Source organism: Emys orbicularis, chromosome 1, assembly GCF_028017835.1.
Source record: "Emys orbicularis isolate rEmyOrb1 chromosome 1, rEmyOrb1.hap1, whole genome shotgun sequence".
NCBI classification, from domain to species: domain Eukaryota; kingdom Metazoa; phylum Chordata; order Testudines; family Emydidae; genus Emys; species Emys orbicularis.
In genome coordinates, this window is record NC_088683.1 from 154,890,834 (window position 1) to 154,915,412 (window position 24,579).

The 24,579-nt window shown below is 45.2% G+C and overlaps 1 protein-coding gene across 1 annotated transcript; it reads right to left on the reverse strand.

The window, feature by feature from the left end:
* Positions 1 to 350: 350 nt before the first annotated feature.
* On the reverse strand, positions 351 to 22,881 carry LOC135895310 (3 beta-hydroxysteroid dehydrogenase/Delta 5-->4-isomerase-like). Its single transcript, XM_065423382.1, has 3 exons — positions 22,728 to 22,881; positions 13,449 to 13,613; positions 351 to 1,165 (listed from the first exon to the last, which is right to left on the reverse strand). The coding sequence occupies exons 1-3, from the start codon at positions 22,879 to 22,881 to the stop codon at positions 351 to 353; spliced, it is 1,134 nt and encodes a 377-aa protein (XP_065279454.1).
* Between the last annotated feature and the right edge of the window lie 1,698 nt (positions 22,882 to 24,579).

Consider the following 24,579-nt stretch of genomic DNA (forward strand, 5'->3'; position numbering starts at 1 on the left):
AAACACTGCTGGGAGAGATAATAATGGAGCATTTAGTCCTTTTCCAAAAGTCTCAGATAAAGTTAAGAGAAAGGGAAGGGCTGAGTATACTTCAGAAGGGACTCTACTCAAATAAAAATATCTGTGTTGCAGAGAGGAAGAGGTGGCTGTAGATTATACAGTAACCGTGATAATAAATCAGCCCATCCACCACAAACAAATGAAGAGTTTCATATTCTTTATTCATTCCAATTTTTCATTACACAGATTTCACATTTCAATGCTTTGTTGTCGTCTTTTACTGCAATTCCTCCAGCTCACCTGTGGCTCATGGGCCTGCTCGTCTTGCCATGCTTCAGCTTCTCTCAGGCTTAGGCAGCCTTGTTTTTCAGGTACTCCCTCCTTTGCGGAATCACTGAGGCAATCCACTGGCTGGTGCGCTGCTTGGCCTCTTTCCATTTGTAGCGGGGCACGTAGCCAAAATCCCGCCATGCCTTCCTGTAGGAGAATGTGAACTGCGTGTTCAGCAAGATTACAAGGTGACGGTTGGTGGAGGGGATGTATTTGACAAAGGGCCTAAGCAGGAAGCTCACGACCTCCAGCAGTAGCGCAAAGTAGTACAGCATCATCAGCGGCATGGGCAGGTGGGGCTCAATCCCAAACCCTAGCTCCTTGGTCAGCTCATAATTTAGGTCGGCATAGCTCATATGAGGAGTGTCATCAGAGATGTAGTAGAAGTGCCCTTTGATGTGCTTGGCTTTTTCCGGGTTCCTCAGAGCTTTTGCCACCTGGATGTGAGCCCATGCAATGTTTCCCACGTATACAGGATTCACCAGAGCCTCCTTCCTAGAAAACCGCAGGTAGACATTTTTGTTCAAGAGGCTTTTATCCAGGTGATTCTGGAGAAACGGGCATTCTTCTCCAAAGATGTACATGGACCTCAAGGCACATGTCAGGAAGATGCCACCATCCTTCAGTGCCTGGCCGTTTGCCTTCAGCACAGTCGTCTCTGCCAGTCTCTTACTCTGGGCATAAGGAAATCCTGATGTGCTCTTGTAGGCTGTATCTTCATCCCCATTGCAGATGGGGTCCCCTCTGCAGTTTGGGCCTGTCACTTCTATGGTACTGGTGTAGATGAAGTGCTGGACATTACTGCGGACACAGGCATCCAGCAGTAGCTGGGTACCTTGAAAAGAGGAACATGTTAGTAAAGCAGTAGATAACTGGACTGCCTGATGGACAGAGGCCGCTCAAGAAGATCTGCTGCCATACTCAAAATAGCCTACCCACTTGACTACCTGGCACCGCAGACCACTCTGCGGGGGTAGGTGGGGGGGAGCAGAGCACTCTAACTGCCCTGTGTAGACCCTGCTGGCATGAACTAAAAGAAAGGTAGCTAGTGTGTGTTACTGTAATCCTGCTTGAAAGAGGATTACATCAATGTGAACTAGGTACTTTTTAGTTCGTGCCAGCAGGGTCCACATGGGGCAGTGAGAGTGCTGCATGTTAGAGCAATTTGCCATTCACACCCCAGTAGACCAATCTGCAGCACTGTGCAGACAAGCCCCCAAAATGGATTTGCTCAGCAATCTGCCGCCCTAGGCCACTACCTAGTTTGCTTGCACCTAGAGTGATCCCTGCTGATGGAGCTTCAGATTTAGTCCTCCCCAACCAGAGGAAGGTATGCTTATTAGCTTGAAATAGCATCTCGTGAAACAGCTGTCCACAGCTGCCCCTGAAACTATCAGTTCCTTACTCTGGAGCCTGACAGGAATCCTCTCTTGAATTAGGTGGTAGGTTCAACCAAACTGAATATTTTTGGATTTTTTTTTAGTTGGGAAGAGGGAGTCAACTCAGCTGTTTGAGTTATACAAGGATGAAGCATATACATGCTCTTTAATCAAACAACTACTTTTTTTTTATTTGGTCTGTGTATTGTCTAGGCTGTGCACGGAGGGGTTACGTTTTGCTCTCACTTATACTAGTGTAAACTCAAAGTAATTTCATTAACCTCAAATTTACACAGATGAGGCTGGGATCTTTAAAACACCACCTCATTCATTATGCACCATCCATTCTGTGTACTGAGGCCCCAATGTTACAGTCCATCCTCGAGACAGAAACGTGCTTAAGTGCTTTGCGAAATGTGTTTAAAATGCTTTGTTTAAACTGCAGCCTGAGGGCTTGATCCAAAATCAGCTGTATTCAGTGGTAATCTTTCCATTGACTTCAATCAGCTTTGGATCAGGCCTTGAATAAAGTAGGATGCTGCAAAGATAATGTATATAATCATGTAATCAAAGACTATATTACAATGTACAAGGAGCAGAGTGCATCTTTCACTTTGGCATTTCCTGACGCTTTTCACTTTGGAACCTTGATGCTGTCTTTACCATAGCTTTCTTTATGGAATATAAGTCTTTTTTAAATGCACAATCACATTATTTTTCAAATTAAATGCTATTATAATGCATACACCAAAGGCTGCATGCTCAACTTTGTCTTCCAAGCACAACAAAACAGACAAAATTAAATAAACAAATTCCCAACATGGCTTCAGAAATCAAAGATCTGAGTGTTAAATTAATAATAGCTAGAAATAAAGGAGGAAAATGTCCAAGCAAGACTATTCAGTCTGTTAGTGGAAAAGACAAAGCAAGCAAAATGCAGAACGAGTTAATATTGCCAAAGGGACTATGGGGAATAAAAAAGGCTTTTGTAGTTTTATCAAAGGAAGAAGAAACACTGGTGAAAAATTTAGATTTGTTTAATAATGAGAAGTGAAGTGGGAGGAATTACTGACTTTAACCTGTCTGGCATACTGAACTCCTTCAGTCTTTAACAAGAAAAATAAAGAAAAGATGTTTGAACAGGTAGGAAGTAATGAAGACCTTGTTTAAAAAAAACAAAACACTTGTTATGCAGCCAAGAATAAAATAGTTACAAAAATTGAATTCATATAAGTCAGTATGTCTAGATGACATGCAATACAGGGTTTTAGGGAAAGTTCTTAATTAGCTTTCCATGACAGTGAAATTTTTTTTAAAGTAATGAAAAACTAGTGAGGTACAAAATTGGCGGGGGAGGGGAAGATCTTCAGAAGTAGCATCTGTTCAGTACAACTCTGACCCCAATAAATTTAAATGCATACAAAATTGTATTAAGGATGTGGATTTAAAATAAAATATTGTGGAAATACAAAAGTTCACGTATAGCAATGTTAATTTGCTCGTATTTCATGTAGTGTATATTTATTTAATGGACCAGTGCTGTAAATTCCTACTCACATAAGTATTATTTACTTACATAAGTAGTCCCATTGGCTTGAGAGGAAATTTTACCTGAGTCAAGACAGAATAAGGGCCTGGACAAAGTAACAAAACCCACCAAACAAAAACTAGTTGGACCACTGATAAGTTGTATGTGATTGTGTGGCAGAGAAAGCCTTGGTTTAGGTCAGTGGTTCTCAAACTAGGGCCGCCGCTTGTTCAGGGAAAGCCCCTGGCGGGCCGGGCCGGTTTGTTTACCTGCCGCGTCCGCAGGTTTGGCCGATCGCGCCTCCCACTGGCCGCGGTTTGCCGCTCCAGACCAATGGGGGCTGCAGGAAGGGCGGCCAGCACGTCCCTCGGCCCATGCAGCCCCCATTAGCTCAGAGCAGCGAACCGCGGCCAGTGGTTAACTTCTCCCTTTCCTGACTCTTAGGGGTTTGAATTCTCAGACCCAATGTTTCACTCTTCATTGCATTTAATTTTTATAAAGTCCCCTAAGAGCTTTGAAATGAGCTCTCCATGAGGTGGATGAGGTCACTGAGGGAAGTGCAAACTCTTGATGGTATTGGACCAAATCCCAAAGTCCTTGCTTGGGGTCAGCTGCTCCCTGCAGCAAAACTCATGAGAGGGAGCTATGATGGAGGAAAACGCCATGAGGGCTTGTCATAACTATAAAGGGAAGGGTGACAGCTCTCCTGTGTACAGTGCTATGGAATCCCTCCTAGCCAGAGACTCCAAATCCTTTTACCTGTAAAGGGTTAAGAAGCTCGGGTAACCTGGCTGACACCTGACCCAGAGGACCAATAAGGGGACAAGATACTTTCAAATCTTGGGGGGGGAAAGGCTTTTGTGTGTGTCCTTTGTTTAAGGGGTTGTTCGCTCTTGGGACTGAGAGGGACCAGACATCAATCCAGGTTCTCCCCATCTTTCTAAACAAGTCTCTCTTATTTCAAAATTGTAAGTAAAAGCCAGGCAAGGCGTCTTAGATTTACTTTGTTTTCTCAACTTGTAAATGTACCTTTTACCAGAGTGCTTATCTTTGTTTGCTATACTTTGAACCTAAGACAGAGGGGATTCCTCTAAGCTCTTTAAGTTTGATTACCCTGTAAAGTTATTTTCCATACTGATTTTACAGAGATGATTTTTACCTTTTTCTTTAATTAAAAGCCTTCTTTTTAAGAACCTGATTGATTTCTCCTTGTTTTAAGATCTAAAAGGGGTTTGGATCTGTATTCACCAGGAGTTGGTGAAAGGAAGGAGGGGGGAAGGGTCAATTTCTCCTTATTTAAGATCCAAGGAGTTTGGATCTGTATTCACCAGGGAATTGGTGAAGGTCTCTCAAGGCTACCCAGGAAAGGGAATTAGCTTTGGGATGGTGGCAGCGGACCAGAACTAAGCTGGTAGTTAAGCTTAGAAGTCTTCATGCAGGCCCCTACATTTGTACCCTAAAGTTCAAAGTAGGGATACAGCCTTGACATGGTGGCACAGCGGTGGGATCGTTTTAAACCCAAAAGCCAGTAAGAGATTTTTTTTTCCTTCTAGCTGCTTGGAGAGCAGAGCTGAAGGTAGATGCATATCTTATCTCTCCTTGCCTGAAGGCAGAGGTGTTAAATTTTTTTAACAAGGTCCTTTGTTAAGAGAAGTGTTCAAATAAGCAAGCAAACTTTGATCTGGTAAAGGTAATTTACAAGCTGAATTGTTTTTTTTTCTTTTTACATCCTCGGAAGTAGCTAGTTAGAAAGTCTCTGTTAACTCAGCAGCACTCAGCAGGAGCCTAAGCTAAATACATCCCAGTTTCAGTCAACTGCAGAGGGTGAGACCCAGCACAAGAAAACCAGGAAAATGACTACCAAAGAAGAAAAAGCTAAAGAGGAGGCCCACAAGAGAGCTATGGAGCTGAAAGAAAAAGAGATAGAGCTGAGAGACAGAGAAGAGAAAGCCAAAGAGGGGGCCCACAAGAGAGAGATGGAGCTGGAGAAAGCCAAAGAGGGGGCCCACAAGAGAGAGATGGAGCTGAGAGACAGAGAAGAGAAAGCCAAACAGGAGGCCCATGAAAGAGAAGAAAAAGCCAAACAGGAGGCCCATGAAAGAGAAGAAAAAGCCAAACAGGAGGCCCATAAAAGAGAGATGGAGCTGAAAGAAAAAGAGATGGAACTGGAAGCAGCAAGGACTAGGCAGGGTGCATCAGACCATCCTAACAACTCCTCTCCAGGTACCACTTCCCATCCCAGGAAATTCCCCACCTACAAGGCAGGCGATGATACTGAGGCCTTCTTAGAAAATTTTGAAAGGGCCTGCCTTGGATACAACATCCCTCCAACCCAGTACATGGTAGAGCTGAGGCCGCAGCTCAGTGGACCCTTAGCAGAGGTGGCGGCTGAAATGCCTAAGGAACACATGAACAGTTATGAACTTTTTAAAACCAAGGCCAGAATCAGAATGGGGCTAACACCTGAGCATGCCCGTCGGCGGTTCAGAGCCCTAAGGTGGAAACCTGATGTGTCATTTACCCGACATGCCTACCACATTGGGAAAAATTGGGATGCCTGGATATCAGGAGCAAATGTTAAATCTACGGAAGAGTTGCCCTTCCTATTGCAAATGGAGCAGTTTTTAGAGGGTGTTCCTGAGGAAATAGAAAGGTACATCCTAGATGGGAAGCCCAAAACTGTAACCGAGGCGGGGGAGATTGGAGCCAAATGGGTGGAGGTGACAGAAAAGAAAAAAGCTAGTAGCAGTTGGAGTGAATATCAGAAGGGGCAAGCCGAAACAAAACCTTATCACCGGGGACAACCCAAGGCCCCACCCACATCCCAAGGGAAACCCCAGACGCCTTCTCACCCCACCACACCAGTCTCCATCAACCAACATCGCCCCGGTGATACCTTAGCAGGGCGATGTTTTAAATGTAATGAACTGGGGCATATAAAGGCTCACTGCCCCAAGAACCCCAACCGATTACAGTTCATTACACCCCAATCACACCAAGGAACCCCAGACCCAGATGCCTCTCTCATACCCTCGGAGCGAAGGGAAACCTTGAGAGTGGGCGGAAAGAAGGTTATCGCTTGGAGAGACACTGGGGCACAAGTGTCAACTATTCACCAATCCCTAGTGGACCCCAAACTCATCAACCCGGAGGCTACAGTGACCATTCAACCCTTCGTGTCACAGTCTGTAACCTTGCCTACAGCCAAGTTGCATGTCCAGTACAAGGGCTGGTCAGGAATGTGGACTTTTGCAGTCTATGACAATTATCCCATTCCCATGCTACTGGGGGAAGACTTGGCCAACCATGTGAAGCTAGCCAAGAGGGTGGGAATAGTCACCCGCAGCCAGGCTAAGCAAGCTTCCACCCCCATCCCTGTTCCTAAGCCGTCCACCAGGACCCCGTCTGTGTTATCAGAGACCCAAACAAAGGTGGTGGACCCGTATCCCCTGCCAACGACTGCAACAGCCGTAGTGGATCCAATCCCAGAGACCCAGCCAAAGCCAGTCCCAGAACCGGAACTGGCAACGCAACCAGCACCAGAACCATTGTCAGCACTGAGTCCAGCGCTTGCAAGCCCGTCTACAACTCCAATGCCAGAGGACACCAGCGAGCCTGAACTGGCGGAAGCAGCAGATAACCTTACCCAAGAGGCTCAGCCAGAGCCTGAGATACCACATAGTGCACCAGCGAACAGCGGTTCACAGTCAATGGAAACAGCCCCAGCACCTGCATCGCTTCCAGAGGGACCAAGCCCCAGTCCACGGTCCAAGGAGGAACTGATGTCTCCAGCATCAAGGGAACAGTTCCAGGCCGAGCAGGAAGCAGATGACAGCCTTCAGAAAGCTTGGGCGGCGGCGCGGAGCACCCCACCGCCTCTCAGCTCTTCTAACCGATCCCGGTTTGTTGTAGAAAAAGGACTTTTATACAAGGAGACTCTTTCTGGTGGGCACCAGGAAGACTGGCATCCTCAAAGACAGCTGGTAGTTCCCACTAAGTATCGGGTAAAGCTCTTGAGCTTAGCCCATGATCATCCCAGTGGCCATTCTGGGGTGAACAGAACCAAAGACCGGTTGGGGAAGTCCTTCCACTGGGAGGGAATGGGCAAGGACGTTGCTAATTATGTCCGGTCTTGTGAGGTGTGCCAACGAGTGGGAAAGCCCCAAGACCAGGTTAAAGCCCCTCTCCAGCCACTACCCATAATTGAGGTCCCATTTCAGCGAGTAGCTGTGGATATTCTGGGTCCTTTCCCAAAGAAGACACCCAGAGGAAAGCAGTACGTACTGACTTTCATGGATTTTGCTACCCGATGGCCGGAAGCTGTACCCTTAAGCAACACCAAGGCTAAAAGTGTGTGCCAGGCATTAGCAGACATTTTTGCCAGGGTAGGTTGGCCCTCCGACATCCTTACAGATTCGGGAACTAATTTCCTGGCAGGGAACATGAAAAACCTGTGGGAAGCTCATGGGGTGAATCACTTGGTTGCCACCTCTCATCACCATCAAACCAATGGTCTGGTGGAGAGGTTTAATGGAACTTTGGGGGCCATGATACGTAAATTCGTAAATGAACACTCCAATGATTGGGACCTAGTGTTGCAGCAGTTGTTTTTTGCCTACAGGGCTGTACCACATCCCAGTTTAGGGTTTTCACCATTTGAACTTGTGTATGGCCGCGAGGTTAAGGGGCCATTACAGTTGGTGAAGCAGCAATGGGAGGGGTTTACGCCTTCTCCAGGAACTAACATTCTAGACTTTGTAAGCAACCTACAAAACACCCTCCGACACTCTTTAGCCCTTGCTAAAGAAAACCTAAAGGATGCTCAGGAAGAGCAAAAGGCCTGGTATGATAAACATTCCAGAGAACGGTCCTTCAAAGTAGGAGACCAAGTCATGGTCTTAAAGGCGCTCCAGGCCCATAAAATGGAAGTGTCGTGGGAAGGACCATTCACGGTCCAGGAGCGCCTAGGAGCTGTTAACTATCTCATAGCCTCCCCCACCTCCAACATAAAGCCTAAGGTATACCATGTTAATTCTCTTAAGCCCTTTTATTCTAGAGAATTAAACGTTTGCCAGTTTACAGCCCAGGAAACTGATGACGCGGAGTGGTCTGCAGGTGTCTACTATAAAGGAAAAAGGAATGGTGGCCTGGAAGAGGTGAACCTCTCCACGACCCTGGGACGTCTGCAGCGACAGCAGATAAAGGAGCTGTGCACAAGCTTTGCACCGATTTTCTCAGCCACTCCAGGACGGACCGAACGGGCATACCACTCCATTGACACAGGTAATGCTCACCCAATTAGAACCCCACCCTACCGGGAGTCACTTCATGCCCAAGCGGCTATACAAAGGGAGATCCAGGACATGCTACAGATGGGTATAATCCGCCCCTCTAGCAGTGCATGGGCATCTCCAGTGGTTCTAGTTCCCAAACCAGATGGGGAAATACGCTTTTGCGTGGACTACCATAAGCTAAATGCTGTAACTCGTCCTGACAACTATCCAATGCCACGCACAGATGAGCTATTGGAAAAATTGGGACATGCCCAATTCATCTCTACTTTAGACTTAACCAAGGGGTACTGGCAAGTACCACTAGATGAACCCGCTAAGGAAAGGTCCGCCTTCGTCACCCAGGCAGGGGTGTATGAATTCAATGTACTCCCTTTCGGGTTGCGAAATGCACCCGCCACCTTCCAAAGACTTGTAGATGGTCTCTTAGCGGGATTGGGAGAATCTGCCGTTGCCTATCTCGATGATGTGGCCATTTTTTCTGATTCATGGACAGAACACCTGGAGCACCTGAAAAAAGTCTTCGAGCACATCCGGCAGGCAGGACTAACTGTTAAGGCTAAAAAGTGTCAAATAGGCCAAAACAGAGTGGCGTACCTGGGACACCAGGTGGGTCAAGGAACTATAAATCCCCTACAGGCCAAAGTGGATGCTATCCAAAAGTGGCCGGTTCCAAAGTCAAAGAAACAGGTCCAATCCTTCTTAGGCTTGGCCGGATATTATAGGCGATTTGTACCACACTATAGCCAAATCGCCGCCCCGCTGACAGACCTAACCAGAAAGAAACAGCCAAATGCAGTTCAGTGGACTGATAAGTGTCAAAAGGCCTTTAACCAGCTTAAGGCAACACTCATGTCTGACCCTGTGCTAAGGGCCCCAGACTTTGACAAACCGTTCCTAGTAACCACAGATGCGTCCGAGCGAGGCGTGGGAGCAGTTTTAATGCAGGAAGGACCGGATCAAGAATTCCATCCTGTCGTGTTTCTCAGCAAGAAACTGTCTGAGAGGGAAAGCCACTGGTCAATCAGCGAAAAGGAATGCTACGCCATTGTGTACGCGCTGGAAAAGCTACGCCCATATGTTTGGGGACGGCGGTTCCAACTACAAACAGACCATGCTGCGCTACAGTGGCTTCATACCGCCAAGGGAAATAACAAAAAACTTCTTCGGTGGAGTTTAGCTCTCCAAGATTTTGATTTTGAAATACAACACATTTCGGGAGCTTCTAACAAAGTGGCTGATGCACTCTCCCGGGAAAGTTTCCCAGAGTTAACTGGTTAACAATTGTTCTTGAAATAAAACATATTGTTAGTTTTTATATAATCAGTAGTATGTCTAAAGGTACATGTGTTTTATTAACTCTGTTTTCTCCTAGAGCTCCAGGAAGAAATCACAGCCAGTGTGGAACCGGACGTCCAACACTATCTGTGATTTGGGGGGCGTGTCATAACTATAAAGGGAAGGGTGACAGCTCTCCTGTGTACAGTGCTATGGAATCCCTCCTAGCCAGAGACTCCAAATCCTTTTACCTGTAAAGGGTTAAGAAGCTCGGGTAACCTGGCTGACACCTGACCCAGAGGACCAATAAGGGGACAAGATACTTTCAAATCTTGGGGGGGGAAAGGCTTTTGTGTGTGTCCTTTGTTTAAGGGGTTGTTCGCTCTTGGGACTGAGAGGGACCAGACATCAATCCAGGTTCTCCCCATCTTTCTAAACAAGTCTCTCTTATTTCAAAATTGTAAGTAAAAGCCAGGCAAGGCGTCTTAGATTTACTTTGTTTTCTCAACTTGTAAATGTACCTTTTACCAGAGTGCTTATCTTTGTTTGCTATACTTTGAACCTAAGACAGAGGGGATTCCTCTAAGCTCTTTAAGTTTGATTACCCTGTAAAGTTATTTTCCATACTGATTTTACAGAGATGATTTTTACCTTTTTCTTTAATTAAAAGCCTTCTTTTTAAGAACCTGATTGATTTCTCCTTGTTTTAAGATCTAAAAGGGGTTTGGATCTGTATTCACCAGGAGTTGGTGAAAGGAAGGAGGGGGGAAGGGTCAATTTCTCCTTATTTAAGATCCAAGGAGTTTGGATCTGTATTCACCAGGGAATTGGTGAAGGTCTCTCAAGGCTACCCAGGAAAGGGAATTAGCTTTGGGATGGTGGCAGCGGACCAGAACTAAGCTGGTAGTTAAGCTTAGAAGTCTTCATGCAGGCCCCTACATTTGTACCCTAAAGTTCAAAGTAGGGATACAGCCTTGACAGGGCTCCTCCCAGATAATTCAATTGGAGGGGAGGTTGAGAGAGGCAGCGTTCCCTCTCACACCCTGCATCTCCACAGAATAAGCTGGAGGCCTCAGCTCCAAACCCTGTGGATCCTGTGCAGGAGGCCAGGCCTTTATCCTCACAGTATGGATCGTGACTTGATCATTTAAACAGAAAAACTCTTTAACAACATGAGTGAATCAGAATTGGAGCTTGATCAGTGTGTGCGGTCTGACTTGTAAGTGTCACTGCCTATGTGTGCTTGACATGTATCTTTATTAGACAAGGTTAGTTATCAAGCAGAAACAAAAGGTTCATCCTGAGGGGCATCATGTATGTAGCTGGGTGCTGGGATGGCCACAAGGCAGCAGAGCACTAGTGAGCTAGTGTTCTCAGGTGGAGCCTGAGGGGGACTTCAGTACTTACTGCACACTGGGAAGTGTGTTTTGGGTTTCTTGGTGCTCTCTACACCTGTCTTTCCCTCTGGTTTTGAGGCCTAGGAGCAGGATTGCTAAGCTATCAGGTGCTCTCTACAGGTAATTCTACTAAACACTTTCCATTCAGCCTTAGTTTTTAGTTTCTAGCTGTAGTAAGAACCTTGTAGAGACACTTGTTGTTTAGAGGGACTTTGAGGTTGTTTTATAAATGTGCAAAGCCTTTTCAAAATTCTGCCTCTGCCTAACACCCTCCTGCCTAAAGGAAGGGGTTGGGCATACTCAGCTCCAGCTCCCCAGCCTCTCTCCTGTTGTTATAACCTTTAACAAATTTGGCTTTCACATGATTTTATGTAATGTATTCTGTGAAAAAATAATATGTAGTGAAAGAGAAAATAGTGAGGGGAGAGTTATAAATACCCTTCTAAGTTAGTATATATATTTTATATTTAGTGTGTATATATATATATATATATATATATATATATATATATATATATATATATATGCACCATCCGTAGATGTTTTTTCCCTAAGATTCCCAGATTTCTCCCCGTCCCCTCCCACCAGGAGCCTGGCCAGTGCCTTCTCTGCTGAAATCTGTGGGCACTTTCAATTCACACTTTCTACTGAACAGATAGAATTAAAGGTGCTGGCTGCTGAGCTCATGGGTAACAGAAGCAGATTCAGACTGCCACTTGCCTCTCTCCCTTTCCCACAATTTCCCTTCTCTTCCTCCTCTTCTTTCCCACCGTGAACTATATCTGAAATGTAACCCCAGCTGCCTCCGATGAAGCTTGGTGTCATAGATCCAACTGGGTGCTCCCTTCAAGCCATCCACTAGACTGCTGTGAGGGGAATCCAAACCTTTGTATCTCTGGAGCCCCCTCAAAGCAGTCCTAGTGAGTGGCCATGGAGTGGCACTTGCTATGTTCTATTACGCCTGGCTACAGGGAAAAGCAGTAATTTTAATCTGAACAATGATGGGCGGCCAATATCCGAACAAGGGATTCCCACAAATATGTTTCCATTTGCCTGTGAGAAGCCCTGTGTCCCAGGTCCACGCCTGCTGCTGTTTGGCACGAAGGACTGGGAAGTATAGTCATTTAAACAAAAACGCTTTCTCAGCCAAGGCAGGGGGATGGCAGAACGGGGCAGATCAACTAGTTTTGAGTGACACAGCTCTAGGGATCCACTGAGTACTGGGGGAGCACAGTGCAGGGCTCAAAGCATAACTTCAAGTGGGGATAATGATCTGGTGTGAGGGAGGAGGGTGGGGGCGGGAGTCTCCTTTTCTTGGGAAATGTATTGAAATTCCCTGACATTTGATGAAACCTGGAGCATTTGAAAGAGGCTCAGGGACAGATGATGGCATGGCTGGTTTAGGAGGATCTGGGAAGGGCGACTTCATCGCTGACAGGGAAATCACTTAAACCCTCCCTTCAGTTTGATGAGGAATTTTAACAGTGAGCATCTGGGAGGACCTAGGAGCCCCTCCTGCCTTTGAAGTTTGATTGCAGGAAAAAAGGCAGAGGGAAGGACAAGGGTGAAGAGAGGGGGAAAGGAAAGGGGAAGCACAAGCCTGGAAGAGTCCCAGGAGGTGTTTATAGGAGATGAGGGTAATTGTATATAAAACCTGTAATACTTTAAACACAACCAAATCTCTGCAGCCATGGAGGAGAAGGGGAATAGGTGCTGGCAGGGGGGCTGTGGAAGGAAGTGATATTAAAAATACGTTTCTGTGCATTTTCAGCCAGTTAACATGGCGGACATGGGGATTCTCCTCTTTTTGATGATGTGTGTGGGTACTGAAAAGGCCCAGTCAGAACAAGACTATGACAATCCACGCCCAAAGCCAAACTACTGTTGCTGTAGAGAATAATTTTGCACTGCACCTTGGGGGGGGAGGGGGGAGGGAGATGTTTGACAGAAGATAGGAATTAACAGGTGTCTTCTCTCCCTGAAGTCCCTCATTCTAGTCTCAGGGCCTGATTATGCATTGCCCTGCATCTTTCCGCTGCTGCAAAGTAGGTGCACAATGTTACCCAATCAGCCCAGCAAAGTTTTACACACACTTTGGCCGAGTGTAAATGACTGCACAAGGCGCAGCAGGGCAACCCTGTGAATCAGGTGCTCGGTCATGACAACTGTGTCCTTCCCTAGGCAGATGATGGTCATTACTATAGACTCAAGGCTTAAAACAATAAAGGAAATCCACTCTGCTCACCCGTTACATTGACTTCCCAGAGCAGCTGCTTCTCTACAAGGCCCAAGGTGTCAATGATGGATGCTGTATGGATGACAAGGGAGACACCCTGGCAGGCGCTGTCCAAGAACGTAGCATCCCGGATGTCCCCTTCCAGCATCTTCACCACAGTCTGACCCTTGAAATCTGCAAGAGCAACATGAAACAAAGAAAGTGGCCTTCATCGGCATGTCAAAGAAGCGTAATAAAGGGAGTGGTGAGGTGCCCAACCAAGAGAAATGCTTATGCTGATCTCATGGTTGCAGTTGTGGGACTGCTTGGGCTGAGGGATATTATGGGGGCAGGCAAACTATATGGCTTTTTCCCATTGGCTATATTCTTTTAAGCTCTAGTTACAGTTTTATATAATTCTTATATTTGCTAATTTCTGGAATGTGTTTGGGGCAAACATACAACCCGGTCCTTTTTTTTTTTAAAAGAGAAACATCTTTCAGTGCCAGCAAGTCCCAGAAAACTGCCTACAGCAGGGCTACAAATCTCTTTTTACGTGCACACTGTGCAGTACATAGGTTGATAAGTGTGGTGCTTTGCTACTCATGAAAGTAGGCGTTTCCCTTAAAGATGACTGGCAGCATCCCTCCAGTCATGAGACACACACACAGCTCTGCAGATGCACACAATTCCTGTCCAATAAACCTCCTTGTTCTTCCAGCCCTACTCCCACAGCTCTTCCAATGCAGGTCTCACATATCTTTTTGAGGCCTGTAAGTCCTGAACTCCTTGCTACTCCAGGGCTGGACCTCAGCTTTCATAAAGCACTACAGCTTTAACCTGCAGCACCTCCTGCTATTCCAGTGTTAGGCTCTAGACTCTGCTCTCTTGATACATCTCGTCCTGACTTGCCATACCGCTGCTTTTCCAGGCCTGGGCTCCACACACACATCTGCTATGTACCTCAATCCTGACCTGCAGCAAACCTGCTGTTCTACAGTTGGGCTGTCTTCATCTCAGTCCTGACCTGCAGTACCTCTACAAATCCAGTCCTAGGTCATACATTGCTCCCAAGTTCTGCTACGCCCCAATGTCCGTCACTAAGTACGGTAATTTTGTCTAGTGTCTGTCACGCAACATGGTGGTGCCAAGCCAACCCCTGGCTTATAGTCTCTTATGGTGTGACAGCTACAGTATTATGATGTTAACAAATGGCCATTGCAGGCAAGAGACCCCCCCAGCCCCAGTTTATTTCACTTATAGCCTGAGCCACAATTGAAATCCAGGGGTGAAATCCTGGAGTTTTAACCACTGACTTCATTAGAGCCAGGATACCACCCCAGATTTTTAATGATGAAAGGCTAATATATATATTTATTGTGCTTTGGCACTGAATACAAAGAGCATTTAAGAAGTTTCCTCTGTGGGTATCCCATTGCCGATTTAATATAACAGTAATGAACTTTTATTAATTAAAAAAAAAGCTATTTTAATGCCTCTTTTTCATAGATTCGAAAGCCAGAAGGGACCATTGTGATCATCTAATCTGACCTCCTTTATATATCAAAGGTCATCAACACCACCCAGCCCCCCATACTAAACCCAACAACTGGAATTAGGCCAAAGTATTACAATCCTCAGGAGACTATCCTATTCATAGATTCTGAGGTCAGAAGGGATCTTTGTGATCATCTAGTCCAGGGGTCTCAAATACGTGGCCGTAGCCTGCGGAGTTATTTGCTGCGGCCTGCCAAGCTCCCTGCCCCCCCAAGTTATTTCCTGTGCCCGCCAAGCTCCCTCTCACACACACACCCCAAGCGTGCCACATCCCAGCTGTTCTGCCTACCTCCAGGTGCTTCCCACTGCCAAACAGCTGTTTGGTGGCGCTTAGCGCTTTCCAGGAGGGAGGGAGAGGAGCAGGGAGCCGCGCGTTCAGGGGAGGAGGCGGAGAAGAGGCGGGGCAGGGCTGGGGATTTGGGGAAGGGGTTGGAATGGGGGTGGGGAAGGGGTGGGAAGAGGCGGGGGAGGGGCAGGGCCTCATGGAAGGGGTGGAGTAGGGGCGGGGCCGGGGGCAGCGGTAGGGGGGTGTCAGTGATGTGGCCCTCAGGCCAATGTACTAGTCCTCATGTGGCCCTCGTGGTCATTTGAGTTTGAGATCCCTGATCTAGTCTGACCTCCTGTATAACGCAGAACTTCTACAAAATAATTCCTAGAGCAGAGCTTTTAAAACATCCAATCTTAATTAAAAACTTGTCAGTGATGGAGAATCCACCACAACCCTTGGAAAATTGTTCCAATGGTTAATTTACATTTATTGTTTAAAATGTACACTTTATTCCCAGTCTGAATTTGTCTAGCTTCAACTTAAGAACATAAAAACGGCCATACTGGGTCAGACCAAAGATCCATCTAGCCCAGTATCCTATCTTCTGACAGTGGCCAATGCCAGGTGCCCCAGAGGGAATGAACAGGTAATCATCAAGTGATCCATTCCCTGTTGCTCATTCCCAGCTTCTGGCAAACAGAGGCTAGGGACACCATTCCTGCCCATCCTGGCTAATAGCCATTGATGGACCTATCCTCCATGAATTTATCTAGTTCCTTTTTGAACCCTGTTATAGTCTTGGCATTCACAACATCCATTGGCAAAGCATTCCACCTTTTGACTGTGTGTTGTGTAAAGAAATACTTCCTTTTGTTCGTTTTAAACCTGCTGCCTATTAATTTCATTTGGTGACCCCTAGTTCTTGTATTATGAGAAGAAGTAAATAACACTTCCTTATCTACTTTCTCCAAACCAGTCATGATTTTATAGACCTCAATCATATCCCCCCTTACTCATTTCTTTTCCAAGCTGAAAAGTTCCAGTCTTATTAATCTCTCCTCATATGGAAGCTGTTCCATACCCCTAATCATTTTTGTTGCCAAGTCATTTGATCCTGTTGTACCTTTCTCTGCTAGATTGAAGAGTCCATTATTAAATATTAATTCCCCATGCAAGTACATATAAAAAGTGATCAAGTCACCCCTTATCCCTCTCTTTGTTAAACTAAATAGATTCAGCTCCTTGAGTCTACTACTATTAGGCATGTTTCTAATGCTTTAATCATTCTGTTGGCACTTCTCTGAACCCTCTCCAATTTATCAACATCTTTGAACTGTAGACACCTGAACTGGACACAGCATTCCAGCACTGTCACACAAATGCCAAATACAGAAATAAAATAACCTTTTAACCCCAATTCCAGATTCCCATTTATGCATTGCTGGATCACATTAGCTCTTTTGGACAGAGCATCACATTGGGAGCTCATGTTCAGCTGATTATCCACCAAAATCTTTTTCAGAGTCACTGATTCCCCCATCCTGTAAGTATGGCCTACATTCTTTGTTCCTAGATATATACATTTACATTTAGCCATATTAAAACACATAATTTTGCTTGCACCCTGTATACCGAATAATCCAGATCACTCTGAATCAATAACCTGTCCTCTTCATTATTTACCACGCCCCCAATTTTTGTGTCATCTGCGAACTTTATCAGTGTGATTTTATGTTTTCTTCCAGGCTTGGAAGATGTTAAATAGCACAGGGTCAAGACCTGAGCCCTTCAGGACCCCACTGGAAACACACCCACTTGATGACAATTCCCTGTTTACAATTACATTTTGAGACCGATCAGTTAGCCAGTTCTAATCCATTCAATGTGTGCTTGTTGGTTTTATATCGTTCTAGTTTTTTAATGAAAATGCTGTGCAGTGCAGAAGTCTACGTATATTACACCAGCACTATTATCTTTATCAACCAAACTTTCATTCTCGTCAAAAAAAGATATTGCATCAGTTTGACTGGATCTATTTTCCATTAATCCATGTTGATTTGTATTTATTATATTGCCTTCCTTAGTTTGTTATTAATAGAGTCCCATATCAGATTCTCCATTATATTGCCCAAGATTGATATCAGGCTGACAGCTCTGATATCCCTTTTACCTTTTTTAAAAATTGGCACAACATTTGCTTTTTTCCATTCTTCTGAAACTTCTCCAATGCCCCAGGACTTACTGAAAATCAACATTCAGCCAGCTCTTTTAAAACTCTCAGAGGCCAGTTATCTGGACCTCCTGATTTAACAATGTCTAACCTTTGTAGCTACTGCTTAACATCCTCCAGAAATACTAGTGGAATGGAAAGAGTGCTATCATCTCCATGTGATGAGATTATATCATCTATATTTCCCCAAGTACAGAACATAAATATTTATTGAGCACATCTGCCTTTTCTGCATTATTATTGATAATTCTACCATTTCCATCTAATAATGGACCAGTACCACTGGCAGGATTCTTTTTGTTCCTAATATACTTTAAAAATTCCTTGTTATTGTCCTTAACTCTGCTGGCCATAGATTTTGCTGTCTGTTCTTTTGCTTCTCTTATCAATTTTCTACTATTCCTAACTTCTGATTTCTGTTCATTACTATCAACTTCCCCTTTCTTCCATTTGTTTTTATATATAAATATATTTTTCCTCACATAGTCTTTCTGACCTGACTGCTGGTTTATGAAGTGATAAGAAGATCTAAACCTTAATCTAAAAACAGTCCCACATATCTGGTGACTGATACATTCTCTCTCATACTCATTCATTTTATAGCTCACATTATTACCTACTTACATTTTCAAAACCCCTTAAACCAGTTTTTTACTTGTGTATATGCAAAATGTTTGATTACATATGTGGGCCCACTCTTGACAGACACAGACACCTGTGAATATTCTGTAAATATTCAGTCACTGGGCTTGTTCTAACATCTACTAACATTAGGATTATCATCAGAAAAATCCAGTTGGTGTAGAATCCATGTGTTTGTACAGTACCTAGCATAATGGAGTCCTGGTCCAAAGATATACTGGGGAAGTGGGGCTAAAATGTGCTCACTGTAGGCCATGTCCTGTTCCACTGAAATCAATGGAAATTGCTTCATGAGTACAACATGGGCCAGATTCACTTCTCATTTACATCAGCTTTACCCCCATTGAGTTCAGTGACTCACACCTGAGTTATTCCTGATGTACATTGGTCTGAGAGGGAAATTAGGCCCTGGAGGGGATGAGGAGAGCAATGAGGAGGGAGTATTAATGCTAGGGGGAGGTTATTATAAAGATGGATTAACAAAGAACAAATGACTTTTATGTGTCTGGCCTTCAACCAGCTACCAGAAAAGCATGTGTGTCTTGGGGTTGGGGGAGGGGGCAGAAATTCGACCCCTCCGTTTCATTGTGGTACATTGTGTTGAACAACAATCCTTGGCTGTATCTGTTCTAAGACAGCAGGCAGCCTGTGCAGACGTTTTGCCTACATGACTCACACTTTGTCTGTGTCACCTGAGCTGTAAACAAGGGTACTGCCTGTTGCTTGGCAGTCTATGCTTGGAAATTTGATGGTTATTCTAATAAACTATAAGTGCTACTGCAAGCAGCATCTGCCTTACCAATTCAGTCATATTAGCTGCCTAAAACTATTTGTCTCTATCTTCTACATATTGTTTAAAACACATGCAAACATTTAAAGTCAGTAGAACTTAGGCTTCTAAGTGACTTAGGCATTTCTGAAAGTTTACCCAATATGTTTTATTGTCGATCTTCCTTCAAATAGCTCCTAACTACTGCTGAGTTATTGTAAGTTAGATGCTACAGTCAGGCATACTGTATCAATTCCTAGATAAATAGATGACTGATTAAAAGAATGTAGCTCAGACATCCACAGCAAAAATAGTGAAACCACATCTTATTTTAATTTGTAAGGAATTAAATGATTTGTCACATCTTGACCTGATTTATTATTGGGAAGCTGAGCCATTTATATGTATGTATGTACTCTATTGGTCCCAGATCAGCTATACTACTGTGAAGTGCTAGGGGTATTGTGCATGTCTCTTGTTAGTGCAGCTACAAGAGCAAACAAATCTAATTGCAGCTCTACGTTAATGTTGGATTTAATAAGGCAGCTGCTATATTGAGATTTTCTGTAGTGGAATCTCCTAAACCAGTTTTCTTCAGCAACAACAATAATACACAACAATATGCCAATCTCCTTCTACTCTTCCCAATGGGGAATGGTGCTGAGTTAGTTGCCCATGTTTGGAACATCTGGCACTAGATGTCATGCTTAAATACTGGGTCTTCTGTGAGCACAAATCTTTGTAAAGTGATAGCTGCTGTGGTAGGCATGAAAGCTGCTGCTTTAAAATGACCAAGAATGCTCCTTGAAAGCAATTGAGCACTTAACAATATTTCTAACGTTTCAAGAAGCTTGCAATAGAATGTTGGGCAAATAAACTAGACCGGAGAAGTACTGGGAAACCTGGCAGTGGTATAGATAAATTTCAGGGTGGAGCCCACGACCTGGGTTCTTCAATATGGCCTATTATCTTATTCATTCTTAATGAGGAGGTTTAAATGACAGAAACTACAGGCCCCCACTCACAATACTTTTTTTGGAGTGGAGAATCCTGGCCCCATTGCATGCTGGGACCTGACTCTTCCACGGCGCACACCTTCATACCGAGGATGAAGGAACCAGCAATCTCCTCTATTTTATACGAGTTGAATGTGGCCCAGCAAGAAGCCCTGGATTAGGCAAAATGTGAATGTCCCTGTCCCTGACCTAAACAAATGCAAAGCTAAGAGCTGTGAAATGCACGTCTTCATGCCCTGTTTTTCAAGGACATTCAGATTAAAAGAACTCATGAAATGAACGAGTCAGTGTACTCTGCACATTTGTGTCACTGCTGCCTGAAAGAAATCCAGAAATAAGTATGGGCAAAAGAATATAATGGCCCAGATCTTTTCATTCCAGTGGTAAATCAGGAATAACTCCCCTGTTATTTATTTATTTATTTATTTATTTATTCCCCTGAAGCCAATGGAGTTACATTGGGATATAACGGATGGATGTCGGTGAGAGGAATCAAGCCCAATGGTCTTGCAGCAACACTACATCTGGAACAGGAATCCCTACGTCAGGGACTGACTGTGGTAAGGGTACTGGCTCAAATTGTTTCACTTACTCCTGAGAGAGATCACTGAAGCATAGTCACTAGATGTGCATTTACAGAGGTGGGGATGGTAGTGGCTCAAAGTTAATTATCTGGGTTTGGAGGGGGGAGTGTCATTCAGAGATAGTTCAAGTATATTTGGGATACCTTGTGGTGCCACTCATTTTGACCCTTCTCATTTGCAAGTCCCAAGAGCCAATGTGTCACTTGCTTTGGCAGTGGCAGTGGCAGATCTTAAAGGGTATGTCTACACTGCAATGAAACAGCTGCAGCTGGCCTGTGTCAGCTGACTCTGGCTTGTGGGGCTTGGGCTGCAGGTATAATTGCAGTGTAGACATCCTGGCTCGGAGTCCCAGAGACTGGGCTCCAGCCCAAGCCCAGACATCTATACTGCAATTGTATAGCCCTGCAGCCCAAGCCCTGGAAGCCAGAGTCAGCTGACATGGGCCAAATGCAGCTGTTTTATTGCTGTGTAGAAATACCCAAAGAGTGTGAGAGAGAAGGTGCACAGATCTGGCATGTGTTGGGGGAGGGTGGGCAGGGGAGAGTTTAAGGGAATAGTGGATGGAGCTTTCCTGTTAAATAGAGGGACAAAAGAGACCTTTGTTGCAGCCAGTCAGGGTTTCATTACACAGAAGGTGGCTCTGGTTCCTAAGGCCAGGGCCGCCCAGAGGGGGAGGCAAGTGGGGCAATTTGCCCCGGGCCCCACAGGGGCCCCCACAAGACTATAGTATTCTATAGATTGCAACTTTTTTTTATGGAAGGGGCCCCAGAAATTGCTTTGCCCCGGGCCCCCTGAATCCTCTGGGCAGCCCTGCCTAAGGGGGCTAAATTATCCCCACAGAGCTCTGAATTAGCACAAAGACGCTCATGCTCCACCTTGTGCTACACTGTTACAGGAACAGTAAACAGCACACGTTAGTGGGGGGCCCATGATATTGGGCCCACTTGTGAGTGCAGGTTTTGCAGCATTGTCTGAACTGCCTTGAGACTAGAATAGCACAGGCTGCTGTCGAAGTGTGAGATGCATTAACTGAGCTGGGGGGGACCTTGGCCAACCCTTATTGGAACCTGGCATAGAATTTAATAGGGATGAAACCAACCAGCAGAGTTCTCTAAAAAAATCTATTCTAAAACCCTGTGCAATTTAATAAAGAATTATATCCCTGCTGTAGAAGTCTATAAATTGATTTAAAATGCTATAGAAACGTTATTATTCTTTATCCAGTTGTACAGGGTGATTCCGTAAAGACAATGGCTGCAGAGAAGGATGATCTGGTGGGTAAGGCACTGGACTGAGGGTAACATTTTCAAATGTGCCTAAGTGACTTAGAAGCCTAAGGCTCATTACAAGTCAAAGGGATGTAAGCTCCTAAGTCATTTTTGATAATGGGACTCAAGCTCCTACGTCATTTAGACATTTTAAAAAATATTGGTTCCTTGCAGTGCCATAGACGTCCTGTGTGACCTTGGACAAGTCACTTAATCTCTGTGCCTCAGTTTCCCAGCGAGGGATAATAATACTCTATTTCTCTCATCCCTTCTCTGTCTTGTTTAGTTAGACTGTAAACTCTTAGGGGCAGGCACTGTCTCTTACTATAGGTTATCTGAATACTTTCTGCCACAATGGGGCCGCAGTCTTGGTTGGGGCTGCTGGGCCCTATTATAATAAAAATTAATAATAATTAAACTTGTCCCAATATAGCTCAGTCAGTGTATCACATTCTTGACTTGCAGAATCCCCCACTGTTCCAGTTTTGGAAACCCCCGCTGCTCTGCCAATGCCCTGCGATCCTGACATGCAGCACCCCCTCCTATTCCGGGGCTGGGCTCTCTTCTTTTCAGTCCTGACCTACAGTGCCCCCAAATGAAAACTGATTCTTGGCTTCTCTTGCACTAATCAACGGTGAGGAATTTTGAAATGATTTTGCTCTGTGGGCATCAAACTAATGAAAACTAGGTGGGTGTCATCCAATTAATTGCAACACACTAATAAATAATCTTCTGTACTATGTAGAGGCCCCAAGAGTCACCAGTGAAGCTACTGCCATTTCATTTTAACACCTCTGATTTTTGTGCCACATTTACTTATCTTTACTGGGAATGCAAATGAAACACAGTATGCTTGAAGTAAGTCAGTCCCAGATCTGCAAATCTATAAAAGGGGAAAACCTTCCAAGAGGTTCTACTTGAGAGTGTATCTTAAGAATCCTCCTCCAATCCCCTATCCTAACAATAATCACTTACTTGTAAAATTCCTGCGTGCCTCGTAGCTAAAGGCTTTGTCCAGGGTTCGGATCTCAGCCAGCTCCTTCTCTTCCTCCAGCAGTAAGCGGACAATTCTCTGGCCAAGAAATCCCCCTGCTCCTGTCACCAGACAGCTCACCCCAGCTAAAGACATGGCACCTGATTGCTCCCTAGCTGCAAACCAGCCAGCTCCAGACCCAGGAAAGGCAGCTCCTCTTCCTGACTGGGAAGAAAAAGACACAGCATCAACTTCAAGAAGCCCAGTGAAACCAGTGATAACACTAGAAAGGGATTCCAGCAGAAAAAACAACCCAGTTTCAGACACCAACCCTAACTCAACAACTTCTTTAACCTGTCAATTAACTTCGCTGATACATTAATATTCAGAAGTTGCCTATACATTTTTTTCATGGCAAATCACTAAGCACTTACTAATTAGATATTATATATAAGATGAGGAAATTCACAAATCTGAAGAAGTTAACTATTAAAATCAACGTATATAATAAATAAACCTCACAGTTTTCTGTCTCTGGTCCTGGTTCTAACTTCCTTAGGGTTCAGGAGGCAGGAACTAAAGAGTGGCTGGTATTTATGTACTGCACAGCTGGTACTACACTTATCTCCCTTTCCCTCCCTCCCTCCTCATTTGCCTTGGATTAATGATGACACAAAGACCCCCCGTACCCGCTCCTCATCAGTTTGGAGAACATCCTTGAAGTAACTGACTTCTGAATGCCCATTTAAATGTGATCCTTTGTGCCTAATCATTCTGGGACAGAAATAAAATCCCCCTGTGATAATTTCTGTTGCAGCCTGTGCCTGATGCTGGAGCTCTGACACTTTCCCACTAACTTAACCCATGGAAAGGGGGACCATGGGCCAAACTGTGAGTTTTGTTTCAGAGGTTTCTGCCTGTTTGGCTCATGCTTCTTGTCCTTCTCTTGTTGTTAGAGAGTGGGTGCTCATGCCTCAGGGCCTGCCTTTTCTCCTAACCCAACAGCCACCGTGGTAGGAGTGAATGGCCCATCTGTGCACAGCTCTAGCTGATCAATGAGGAGACAGGATGCACTTTCCTTGCAAAGGCAGAATCACTGTTCCCAGTGAGCCCTGCTATTCTTCCATAATAGCCTGTGTCGTTGGGGGAGGGAGAGACAACTTGGTGCTCCCAGAGTTGTTGGAGGTCTGGAGAGTTGGGGGCAAGGAGCAGAGGAGTTACAGCTATGGAAACTCTTCAAGATAGGGTCTATGTACTTAAAGGGATATACGTTCTCTTTCAAGTCATCTATAAATTCATGTATTTCAGGCAGCCATGGACTTCCCAGCACGCAGGCAGGGCCATGGTTCTCCAGCAATCCCTCTACCATTAAGATTCCATCAGAAATATAAGGGGACTGTTGATCCCTTACTAAAACTCAGTGGCTAGCTTCCAATACCAAAAGAAAGGGGAAGGGTCAATGGGAAATCAGGACCCGTGACTGACAGTCCCCTGGAGCAATGGGAAGAGGCCAATGACCCTCCAGGTCAGCCTGACTGACAGGGTAGGCAGGCTAATGAGGGAATCAGGAGGCCAGGGAGGTCCTGTCCTCCCTGTGAGCTGGAATTGCCTGGAACAGGGTGGGGCCCAGCCAGGAGAGAGTAGGAGCCTGAGCTGAGCTGGGGAGCAGGGCCATGCTGCCAGAGAGAACCAGAGAAGCAGCCCAGGAAGCAGACCCACAGAAGCAGCCCACAGAACAGACCTGTCCTGGGAGGGGAGCTGCAGCAACCAGAGACAGAGGGGCCAGAGAAGCAGCCCAGGGAGCTGGATGCTGAGCAACAGCAGTGCTGAGGCTGGCGTTGGAGGCTTGGAGCA

Coding starts and splice junctions, on each gene's coding strand:
- LOC135895310 (XM_065423382.1), bottom strand. CDS start 22,881: ATGTCTTTAGCTGGGGTGAGCTGTCTGGTGACAGGAGCAGGGGGATTT. Junction 13,614..22,727: donor GGCACGCAGGAATTTTACAA/GTAAGTGATTAT, acceptor TTGCTCTTGCAG/ATTTCAAGGGTCAGACTGTG. Junction 1,166..13,448: donor CTGGGAAGTCAATGTAACGG/GTGAGCAGAGTG, acceptor CCTCTTTTCAAG/GTACCCAGCTACTGCTGGAT.